This window comes from Procambarus clarkii, chromosome 43 (genome assembly GCF_040958095.1).
Source record: "Procambarus clarkii isolate CNS0578487 chromosome 43, FALCON_Pclarkii_2.0, whole genome shotgun sequence".
NCBI lineage: Eukaryota > Metazoa > Arthropoda > Malacostraca > Decapoda > Cambaridae > Procambarus > Procambarus clarkii.
Window position 1 is genome coordinate 26,683,357 of NC_091192.1, and position 12,500 is coordinate 26,695,856.

Sequence of the window (12,500 nt, forward strand, 5' to 3'; positions counted from 1 at the left end):
AAAGAATAATTAGGCTAAGACTTGTTGAGCACCTGGAGAGCATTGGGTTTGTAAACAAGCACCAACATGGGTTCTGGACAGGGAAATCATGCCTAACAAACCTTTTAGAATTCTATGATAAAGTAACAAGGATAAGGCAGGACAGAGAAGGCTGGGCAGACTGCATATTTCTTGACTGCCAAAAGGCCTTTGATACGGTACCGCACATGAGACTGCTATACAAACTTGAGAGGCAGGCAGGAGTAAGCGGAAAGGCCCTAGTATGGGTGAAGAACTACCTAACAGGAAGGAGCCAGAGGGTAATGGTGAGGGGCGAAAAGTCGGACTGGCGAACAGTAACAAGTGGAGTACCTCAAGGATCGGTGCTGGGACCAATCCTCTTTCTAATTTACGTAAATGATATGTTTACAGGAGTGGAATCATACATGTCAATGTTTGCAGATGACGCAAAATTAATGAGAAGAGTTGTGACAGACGAGGATTGTAGGATCCTCCAAGAGGACTTACACAGGCTGCAGAGATGGTCAGAGAAATGGCTACTGGAGTTTAACACCAGTAAATGTAAAGTTATGGAAATGGGATCAGGTGACAGGAGACCAAAGGGACAGTACACAATGAAGGGGAACAGCCTACCTGTAACGATTCGAGAAAGAGACCTGGGAGTGGATGTGACACCCAATCTAACTCCTGAGGCACATATAAATAGGATAACGACAGCAGCGTACTCTACACTGGCGAAAATTAGAACTTCATTCAGAAACCTAAATGAGGAAGCTTTTAGGGCGCTTTACACTGCCTACGTGAGACCCGTCTTAGAGTATGCCGCGCCATCATGGAGCCCCCACCTGAAGAAACACATAAAGAAACTGGAGAAGGTTCAGAGGTTTGCGACGAGGCTTGTCCCAGAGCTACGAGGGATGGGATATGAAGAGCGGCTGAAGGAACTGAACCTTACGACACTAGAGAAAAGAAGGGAGAGAGGAGATATGATAGGGACATATAAAATACTCAGGGGAATTGACAAAGTGGAAATAGATCAAATGTTCACACGTAATAATAACAGAACGAGGGGACATGGGTGGAAACTGGAAACTCAGATGAGTCACAGAGATGTTAGGAAGTTTTCTTTTAGCGTGAGAGTAGTAGAAAAATGGAATGCACTTGGGGAACAGGTTGTGGAAGCAAATACTATTCATACTTTTAAAACTAGGTATGATAGGGAAATGGGACAGGAGTCATTGCTGTAAACAACCGATAGCTAGAAAGGCGGGATCCAAGAGTCAATGCTCGATCCTGCAAGCACATATAGGTGAGTACATATAGGTGAGTACACACACACACACAGGAAGCAGCACGTAGCAGCTGTCTAACTCCCAGGTACCTATTTACTGCTAGGTGAATAGGTGCATCAGGGAGAAAGAAACTCTGCCCATTTGTTTTTGCCTGTGCCGGGGATCGAACCCGGGCCCTTAAGACTATGACCCCAGGGCGTTATCCACTTAGCCGCGAGGCCCATGTGTGTGTGTGTGTGTGTGTGTGTGTGTGTGTGTGTGTGTGTGTGTGTGTGTGTGTGTGTGTGTGTGTGTGTGTGTGTGTGTGTGTGTGTATCTGGTGAGTGTGTGTGTGTGTGTATCTGGTGTGTGTGTGTGTGTGTGTGTATCTGGTGTGTGTGTGTGTGTGTATCTGGTGTGTGTGTGTGTGTGTGTATCTGGTGTGTGTGTGTGTGTGTATGTAGTGTAGGCAACCTTGAGGTTACCTTGAGGTGCTTCCGGGGCTTAGCGTCCCCGCGGCCCGGTCGTCGACCAGGCAAGGGCGAATTTCTAGCCCCTGGGCGTCTAAATACAGTTTCCCCGGCCATAAGTCCTGTATTTCCCCCACCACTGTATGGGCCCGTCCAAGGTTCGGCCCCCTAGCCTCCCTAGACCACATCCCCAAGGTTCGTCCCACTAGCCTCCCTAGACCACATCCCCAAGGTTCGGCCCCCTAGCCTCCCTAGACCACATCCCCAAGGTTCGGCCCCCTAGCCTGCCTAGACCACATCCCCAAGGTTCGGCCCCCTAGCCTCCCTAGACCACATCCCCAAGGTTCGGCCCCCTAGCCTGCCTAGACCACATCCCCAAGGCTCGTCCCACTAGCCTCCCTAGACCACATCCCCAAGGCTCGTCCCACTAGCTTCCCTAGACCACATCCCCAAGGTTCGTCCCACTAGCCTCCCTAGACCACATCCCCAAGGCTCGTCCCCCTAGCCTCCCTAGACTACATCCCCAAGGCTCGTCCCACTAGCCTCCCTAGACCACATCCCCAAGGTTCGGCCCCCTAGCCATTATAGGTTGTGTCTATCCTGTCTAGGTTCTCCCCTAAATTTCACTGACCTTTCCTAGGTTCCGGACTATTCCTCCCCATTTTAAATAGAACCTAATAGACGAAATGGTCCCTATTTATCTAATATCCATCCATTTAAGAAATAATTTTCTGTTTAAATAAGAGTCCAATTAGCATATTCTCCCCTATTTAAATCTTTCTCAATTTAAAATTCCACCAAATAACATATTCTTAGATCAAGCTCAGTTTCTGTTCTGAATGGCAGTTCCCTGTCCCAGTTCCCTGTCCCAGTTCCCTGTCCCAGTTCCCTGTCCCAGTTCCCTGTCCCAGTTCCCTGTCCCAGTAACTTACCTTGAGCTGGTAGAGCTGACCAGTTCTGGGGTTGATGCCGAAGAAAGCATCGCCAGGCGGTAGTCCGTCCACGCCATCTCCCGCCAGCCGGTACGTCAGCCTCCCAGCATCCCGGCGGTCCTCATCTCTCGCCTCCATCTGCGTCATCCACGTGACGGGGCGGGGGGGGGGGAGAAAGGTGAGAGAGAGAGGTGAGAAATTTACGTGGACTCCTCAGCCACACATACACTACATCATCATGGCTCATCATGTCCTCATACAGCCAGTCATCATTGTATGTTTGTATGAAACATACATCATTGTATGTTTGTGATTTGGTAGTTTTGTCCTCAGAGTTGCATGTGCACATTATTCTGACATTCTCCGGTGTCAGACATAGAGATAGATATCTAGACCAGACCACACACTAGAAGGTGAAGGGACGGCGACGACGTTTCGGTCCGTCCTGGACCATTCCCAAGTCGATTGTGACTTGAGAATGGAGCACAATCGACTTGAGAATGGTCCAGGACGGAGCGAAACGTCGTCGTCGTCCCTTCACCTTCTAGTGTGTGTGGTCTGGTCAACATACTTTAGCCACGTTATTGTGACTCGTCGTCTGCACAGACATCTAAGAGACCAGACATGTACTTCTAAACTACCTTGTGAGGCTTTTACCACGGTGAGGTGAGGCACATCCTCACCTCCCGAGACTGGAGGTGGTAGTGAAACTGTTCTTCAGTAGCCCCTGAAGGATACGTGTAAACAGGAGTCATGGTGAGAACCGGCCAACGTAAACAGGGACACTCCGAGGCACTCCGAGGCACTACCCTGATCCTGTTATTGCAACCCGTTCTCGCACTTTCTTATAGTCAATATTGACTTATTAAATAAGTGCATATGTGACATACTAATTTATTGTGAATATTTTAGTTTACCTTGAAAAGCTTCATAGAAAAAACCGACCTTACCTAACCTTCTTAGTATGTTAAGATAAGCATCTTATTGTTTCTTAATTACAATTATTACTTAACCTATTATAGGTATAGGTTAAGTAATAATTGTAATTACGAAGCAATAAGATGCTTATCTTAACATACTAAGAAGGTTAGGTAAGGTCGGTGTTTTCTATGAAGCTTTTCAAGGTAAACTAAAATATTCACAATAAATTAGTATGTCACATATGCACTATTTAATAAGTCAATATTGACTATAAGAAAGTGCGAGAACGGGTTGCCTGGAGGAGTGGCCGTCACCGCCTCACCGAGACACAGAAGCTGTACACAGCACGTGGCCTCAGATGGGCTGCTAACACCCAGCCATTCCATATATTAATGATTTTGAAAAACTTTTCATCCCGCTCAGAATCTTGTATGTTGCGATTATGTCCCCTCTTGCGTCAATCACCTGTTCATCAAACTTCTTACTCGGCTTAAGCCTATACCTTCAGGGGGCTTGTTACAAGTCTGTATTGTTTGTAATATTGAATGTATTTAGTGTTTATTGCACAGTGGGTCCATCTGTTGCTATAGCAAGCTCTTCCATCCCGAGTTAGTGCTCCATTGATTATATCTTTCAGTGAACTTCGTCTGGGTCTTGTCAATACCTTGGTCGACATTCAACAAGGGCTTTTATCCGAGAGTCCGTCGCTAAAGAAACCTTTCTTACGTCCCATTTTCTTTAGTAAGTTGGTGCTTTCTCCAAGAGAGTCAATAGGCGCTTTCTAAAAAAAGAGTACTTGCTCCGGTTCCATGTTCTTGACTTTGCACTATAATATGTTAAACTCTAGCAACCACTTATTGCACCAAGCTTGTGCTTTACTGACATGTTCCTCCTGTTTCTCTCATCTCTTCCACTTGTTTGATTAACTTTGCATCACCCGCAAATACTGTAAGACTCATTACCTGGTGGTAGGCCATGCAGACGCGTGTAGCAGGAAAGTGCGAGAACGGGTTGCTTCAGGAGGGCTGGCACCCCTTGGCACTCATCCAGCGGCTGGAAGATGTAGTTCAGGAGCTGATGCTTATCTCACACTGACACACACGTACACACGCACGCACACAGGCGGAACCAAAGACCCAAAGCTCAACCCCCCGCAAGCACAAATAGGTGAGTACACACACACACACACACACACACACACACACACACACACACACACACACACACGCACGCGCACACACACACACACACACACACACACACACACACACACACACACACACACACACACACACACACACACACACACGCACGCACACACACACACGCACGCACACACACACACGCACGCACACACACACACACACACACACACACACACACACACACACACACACACTGACCTTAACAAGGGGGGCGGGAAGGTCACGATCATCTTCCTCGATAACAGTGACCTTGTGGGCGTGGTCGAGGAAGAAGGGGGCGTGGTCGTTGGCGTCAAGCACCTTTACGAAGACCAGGGTTCGAGCCCTCTCCCCTTCCGCCTCCGCTGACACCATCAACTCGTGCTGGGGAGAGAGAGAGAGAGAGAGAGAGAGAGAGAGAGAGAGAGAGAGAGAGAGAGAGAGAGAGAGAGAGAGAGAGAGAGAGAGAGAGAGAGAGAGAGAGAGAGAGAGAGAGAGAGAGAGAGAGAGAGAGAAGAATCGTAAAAAATTAAGATGCAAATAGTTCTTAAAAATGTAAGCCTACTCCAACACTGAATATTGTAATCATCTCCAACACTGGACCACCATCTCCAACACTGGACCACCATCTCCAACACTGGACCACCATCTCCAACACTGGACTATCATCTCCAACACTGGACCACCATCTCCAACACTGGACCACCATCTCCAACACTGGACCACCATCTCCAACACTGGACCACCATCTCCAACACTGGACCACCATCTCCAACACTGGACCACCATCTCCAACACTGGACCACCATCTCCAACACTGGACCACCATCTCCAACACTGGACCACCATCTCCAACACTGGACCACCATCTCCAACACTGGACCACCATCTCCAACACTGGACCACCATCTCCAACACTGGACCACCATCTCCAACACTGGATTACCATCTCCAACACTGGACCACCATCTCCAACACTGGACCACCATCTCCAACACGGGACCACCATCTCCAACACGGAACCACCATCTCCAACACGGGACCACCATCTCCAACACTGGACCACCATCTCCAACACTGGACCACCATCTCCAACACTGGACCACCATCTCCAACACGGGACCACCATCTCCAACACTGGACCACCATCTCCAACACGGGACCACCATCTCCAACACTGGACCACCATCTCCAACACTGGACCACCATCTCCAACACTGGACCACCATCTCCAACACGGGACCACCATCTCCAACACTGGACCACCATCTCCAACACGGGACCACCATCTCCAACACTGGACCACCATCTCCAACACTGGACCACCATCTCCAACAGTGTATATTATAACCATACCGAACAAGTTTGTCTAATTTCAAACACCTAACACAACACCCAATTTCAAGAACTGTGTTTCTAAACCTTCTTGTCCCACATCTAAACTTGAGTGAGCCATCCCGAAATATTTTAAATTTAAAACTACTGTACTTTCCAAAATGTTTAATCCAAAGATATTTCTACCATTCCTTTAAATGCAAATTCCTTCCTGGTTCACGGACCTTGAATCACATTTCACACTCTCGGACGCAGGTTCGAATCCACGTCACGGCCCTTGTGGATTTGTTCACATTTCATACTATTCCCTCCCTTCCACTCTAGGGCCTATAGCAGCTTCTTCCCTCCCACATCCAGGGTGGTAATGTGTCGTCGAGACGGGCTGTTTTGACCCTTCACCACGTGTCTTTGTTTACATGGGAGAGGGGGGGGGGGTGTCTTCACCACGTGCCTTTGTTTACATGGGTGAGGGGGGGTGCCTTCACCACGTGCCTTTGTTTACATGGGAGAGGGGGGGGGGTGTCTTCACCACGTGCCTTTGTTTACATGGAAGAGGGGGGGGGGGGTGTCTTCACCACGTGCCTTTGTTTACATGGGTGAGGGGGGTGCCTTCACCACGTGCCTTTGTTTACATGGGAGAGGGGTGGGGTGTCTTCACCACGTGCCTTTGTTTACATGGGTGAGGGGGGTGCCTTCACCACGTGCCTTTGTTTACATGGGTGAGGGGGGTGCCTTCACCACGTGCCTTTGTTTACATGGAAGAGGGGGGGGGTGTCTTCACCACGTGCCTTTGTTTACATGGGTGAGGGGGGTGCCTTCACCACGTGCCTTTGTTTACATGGGTGAGGGGGGTGCCTTCACCACGTGCCTTTGTTTACATGGAAGAGGGGGGGGTGTCTTCACCACGTGCCTTTGTTTACATGGGTGAGGGGGGTGCCTTCACCACGTGCCTTTGTTTACATGAGGGGAAGAGAGGGGGTGGGGAAGGGTTGATTTCGCCTTTGACTGCTAATTACTCTTGAGAGCCTGTGTAATGGTGCGTGGTAATCACCCTGTGTTAGGGAGAAGGGCCAATTAACCAAGCTGCAGGGAGAGGTTGTGTGTGTGTGTGTGTGTGTGTGTGTGTGTGTGTGTGTGTGTGTGTGTGTGTGTGTGTGTGTGTGTGTGTGTGTGTACTCACCTAGTTGTGTTTGCGGGGGTTCAGCTCTGGCTCTTTGGTCCCACTGTGTGTGACTGTGTGTGTGTGTGTGTGTGTGTGTATGTGTGTGTGTGTGTGTGTGTGTGTGTGTGTGTGTGTGTGTGTGTGTGTGTGTGTGTGTGTGTGTATATGTGTGTGTGTGTACTCACCTAGTTGTGTTTGCGGGGGTTCAGCTCTGGCTCTTTGGTCCCACTGTGTGTGTGTGTGTGTGTGTGTGTGTGTGTGTGTGTGTGTGTGTGTGTGTGTGTGTGTGTGTGTGTGTGTGTGACTGTGTGTGTGTGTGTGACTGTGTGTGTGTGTGTGTGTGTGTGTGTGTGTGTGTGTGTGTGTGTGTGTGTGTGTGTGTGTGTGTGTGGCACCTGCGGCAACAGCGGTCATGGCAATCTATTGCTGTGTTGTGCTGCTGTGTCTGTGTGTTTTTGCATTGATGACTCTTGTCATCTCGCTTGAATTGGCAACTGTGGCAGCTCTGGCAACATGGCACCTTCGATGGATGATGGCAATGGACGTAATGTGTAGTGATCGTTGGTGGCATTCTCAACTGACACTTCACACTGGCAACTTTGCTCCTGTATGACTATTCTCTGTGATGATATGGCAACCAATGACCGAGTCGTGCTAACAGATTTGGTTCAATGGCAACTGAAATAATATTTGAAAATAATGTGTATTGGTATGGCAACCTTGCAGTATTTTTGTTTACAAATACTGTGAAAATATTGTAAAAAAATGTAGCAAAAAAATTTAATAAAATTATGACAAAAACAAACAAATTGCAAACAATTCTGTATATATAACACAAACTATGGCAACGACAAAAACCCGGCAATAAAGTATGGCAAGGGAGAATAGAAGAGAAAATCCCTATATTGCCATCGTCTCCCACATGGGAGGCCCAGTAATTGCCATGTTGCCATAAAACCTTCACCCCAACAGTGTCAATCTCTTCGCTTTGTTCAGCAAACAAGGGAGTTGTTTACTGAACAAACAAGGAGTCTGCAGACTTCTGCTATATAGAGGGGGGGGGGGGGGGGGAAAGAGAATAGGGGGGGAGAGAGAATAGGGGGGTGAGAGGGGTTAGAATGGAAGACTACAAAAAATTTGGAGCAGTAGGTTAGAATGGGGGAAACCCTATTTTACCCTGTGTGTGTTGGTTCCTAGAATCAATGTCTCCCCTACGGCCCGGTCTCTGACCAGACCTCCAGGCTGCATGCAGGTGGTTTGGTGAACACAGTTGATCAAGTGTGTGTTCATCAAGTTCTCTCTTGAGAAGAACTTGGTGTTCTTCCTTCTAGCCAGCCAGTTATGTTAAGAGGGAGATTGTTGACAAGTCTTAGAATTCTATAGGAATTCTTACCTATTATAGGTATAGGTTAAGTAATAATTGTAATTACGAAGCAATAAGATACTTATCTTAACATACTAAGAAGGTTAGGTAAGGTCGGTGTTTTCTACGAAGCTTTTCAAGGTAAACTAAAATATTCACAATAAATTAGTATGTCACATATGCACTTATTTAATAAGTCAATATTGACTATAAGAAAGGGCGAGAAACTTAATCTCCTCTGATATAGGTCAAGTTTAGCCTATTATTGACCTCACCCGCCACCGCTCTAGGGTAAAAAGATTTAACATCTTAAAGCGATCCCAATAATTTAGAAGTTTTATTGAGTGGATTCAGGCAGTAAAGAGGTCCTTGCACGTTTTACAGGTCAGTAATTTCTACGGGTTTGAATGGGGCTGTTAAAGAGCTTAACAATATTCCACTCTAGAGAGCACCTTTAGTGTCTTATAAAGCAGCAGCTTTATCTGACATCTCTGGTCTCAAAGGCTCTTGTTATCCAACCTGGCTTCAGCCTGTTATCCAACATGTTATCCAACTTGTTATCCAACCTGGAATCTTTCAATTCTGACAACTGCTTTATTGGAGTTGTTCAAAGTAAAGTCTTCGGACATGAGAATGGGGAGAAAAGGGTGAAAATGAGGAGAGGGGGGGTAGATAGGCAGAGCGGGGGTGTGAATGGGGAGAGACGAAGCCAAATGGGGAGAGAGTAGTGGTAGTTAGGTTCAAGAAGCAAAACATGAGGTGAAAGAGGAGATGCTGATGAAAAGGAACTTATATATATATATATATATATATATATATATATATATATATATATATATATGTATATATATATATATATATATATATATATATATATATATATCAGAAGCTGTGTGTATACCCGCTTCTCAGTGTATATATATATACACAGAGCTGATGCCAATAATTCGATACCTGACCTTACATAGCAGCAAACACTAGAGGCAGGAACCAGAGGAGATATGATCACGATATACAAAATACTGAAAGGCCTATAGGCAAAGCAGACTGTTCCAAATAAAGATATATGACACTTGGAACAGTTGTGAACACATGGAATGAATGAGATGAATAACACTGAACACAGAAATGTTATAAAGGAGAACATGAGAACTTATGGCAAGCAAGAGACAGACAGACCTGCCAAGTTGACGGTAAAACATTATTGTTGAACATTGTGAACAACGTTGGAACAGAAAGTAATACGCACTAATTATATGTATTACACCACATATGTGCAATTGACGATCACGAAACACTAATCATTTGTACGCAGAAATTCCACAAAGAAATAGGAAAGGAAGATGAACGTTTCGGCTGTTTAAAGACGTTGTCAACACCAGACTGCTGGTGTTGACAACGGCTATAGTCTGGTGTTGACAGCGGCTTTAAACAGCCGAAACGTTCATCTTCCTTTCCTATTTCTTTGTGGAATTCCCGCATTACACCACATACATTACACCACATACATTACACCACATACATTACACCACATACATTACACCACATACATTACACCACATACACATTACACCACATACATTACACCACATACATTACACCATATTAACCTGCTAACAAGACAACTGATTCCCCCCCCTCTAACTGCTTATGATTCATCTCTGTTTACAAGCCATTCAGAGCCCTTTATCTGAGCTGTTAACATGTCTTCCCCCTACCCTGTAAACCTCTGTCTCTCTCTCTCTCTCTCTCTCTCTCTCTCTCTCTCTCTCTCTCTCTCTCTCTCTCTCTCTCTCTCTCTCTCTCTCTCTCTCTCTCTCTCTCTCTCTCTGCTCCGGTAATAATAACAATATATATATTTTATCCCGCAAGATATTAAAAATTTTAAAATCTCAACTTTGCTGTAATAAATGAGACTATTAGTGTATCTCTGCTTGCCACAACTTCTAGTATTACTCTCATGTATTATTTTGATGTATGGATGTATTACTCTGATGTATGGTTGTATTACTCTGATGTATGGTTGTATTACTATGATGTATGGTTGTATTACTCTGATGTATGGTTGTATTACTATGATGTATGGTTGTATTACTCTGATGTATGGATGTATTACTATGATGTATGGTTGTATTACTCTGATGTATGGTTGTATTACTATGATGTATGGTTGTATTACTATGATGTATGGTTGTATTACTATGATGTATGGTTGTATTACTATGATGTATGGTTGTATTACTATGATGTATGGTTGTATTACTCTGATGTATGGTTGTATTACTATGATGTATGGTTGTATTACTATGATGTATGGTTGTATTACTCTGATGTATGGTTGTATTACTCTGATGTATGGTTGTATTACTATGATGTATGGTTGTATTACTATGATGTATGGTTGTATTACTATGATGTATGGTTGTATTACTATGATGTATGGTTGTATTACTATGATGTATGGTTGTATTACTCTGATGTATGGTTGTATTACTATGATGTATGGTTGTATTACTATGATGTATGGTTGTATTACTATGATGTATGGATGTATTACTCTGATGTATGGAGGTATTACTCTGATGTATGGTTGTATTACTATGATGTATGGTTGTATTACTATGATGTATGGTTGTATTACTATGATGTATGGTTGTATTACTATGATGTATGGTTGTATTACTATGATGTATGGTTGTATTACTATGATGTATGGTTGTATTACTATGATGTATGGTTGTATTACTATGATGTATGGTTGTATTACTATGATGTATGGTTGTATTACTATGATGTATGGTTGTATTACTCTGATGTATGGATGTATTACTCTGATGTATGGAGGTATTACTCTGATGTATGGTTGTATTACTATGATGTATGGTTGTATTACTCTGATGTATGGTTGTATTACTATGATGTATGGTTGTATTACTCTGATGTATGGATGTATTACTATGATGTATGGTTGTATTACTCTGATGTATGGTTGTATTACTCTGATGTATGGTTGTATTACTCTGATGTATGGATGTATTACTCTGATGTATGGACGTATTACTCTGATGTATGGACGTATTACTCTGATGTATGGATGTATTACTCTGATGTATGGACGTATTACTCTGATGTATGGATGTATTACTATGATGTATGGATGTATTACTCTGATGTATGGACGTATTACTCTGATGTATGGTTGTATTACTGTGATGTATGGTTGTATTACTCTGATGTATGGTTGTATTACTATGATGTATGGATGTATTACTCTGATGTATGGTTGTATTACTCTGATGTAGGGTTGTATTACTATGATGTATGGTTGTATTACTCTGATGTATGGATGTATTACTCTGATGTATGGATGTATTACTATGATGTATGGATGTATTACTATGATGTAGGGTTGTATTACGCTGATGTATGGATGTATTACTATGATGTATGGTTGTATTACTCTGATGTATGGTTGTATTACTCGGATGTATGGTTGTATTACTATGATGTATGGATGTATTACTCTGATGTATGGATGTATTACTGTGATGTATGGTTGTATTACTCTGATGTAGGGTTGTATTACGCTGATGTATGGATGTATTACTATGATGTATGGATGTATTACTCTGATGTATGGATGTATTACTGTGATGTATGGATGTATTACTCTGATGTATGGTTGTATTACTATGATGTATGGTTGTATTACTCTGATGTATGGATGTATTACTCTGATGTATGGATGTATTACTCTGATGTATGGAGGTATTACTCTGATGTATGGATGTATTACTCTGATGTATGGTTGTATTACTCTGATGTATGGTTGTATTACTCTGATGTAGGGTTGTATTACGCT

General features: G+C 44.1%; 1 protein-coding gene across 1 annotated transcript in view; it reads right to left on the reverse strand.

Moving 5' to 3' along the window:
- LOC123755820 (uncharacterized) overlaps positions 1 to 12,500 on the reverse strand; it is an 82,589-nt gene that overhangs the window by 65,464 nt on the left and 4,625 nt on the right. Inside the window, exons 3-4 of the mRNA XM_069299883.1 lie at positions 4,998 to 5,162; positions 2,674 to 2,811 (exon numbers count right to left, since the gene is read on the reverse strand). Coding sequence (XP_069155984.1) covers positions 2,674 to 2,811; positions 4,998 to 5,162 — 303 coding nt within the window. The remainder of the gene's footprint in view (positions 1 to 2,673; positions 2,812 to 4,997; positions 5,163 to 12,500) is intronic.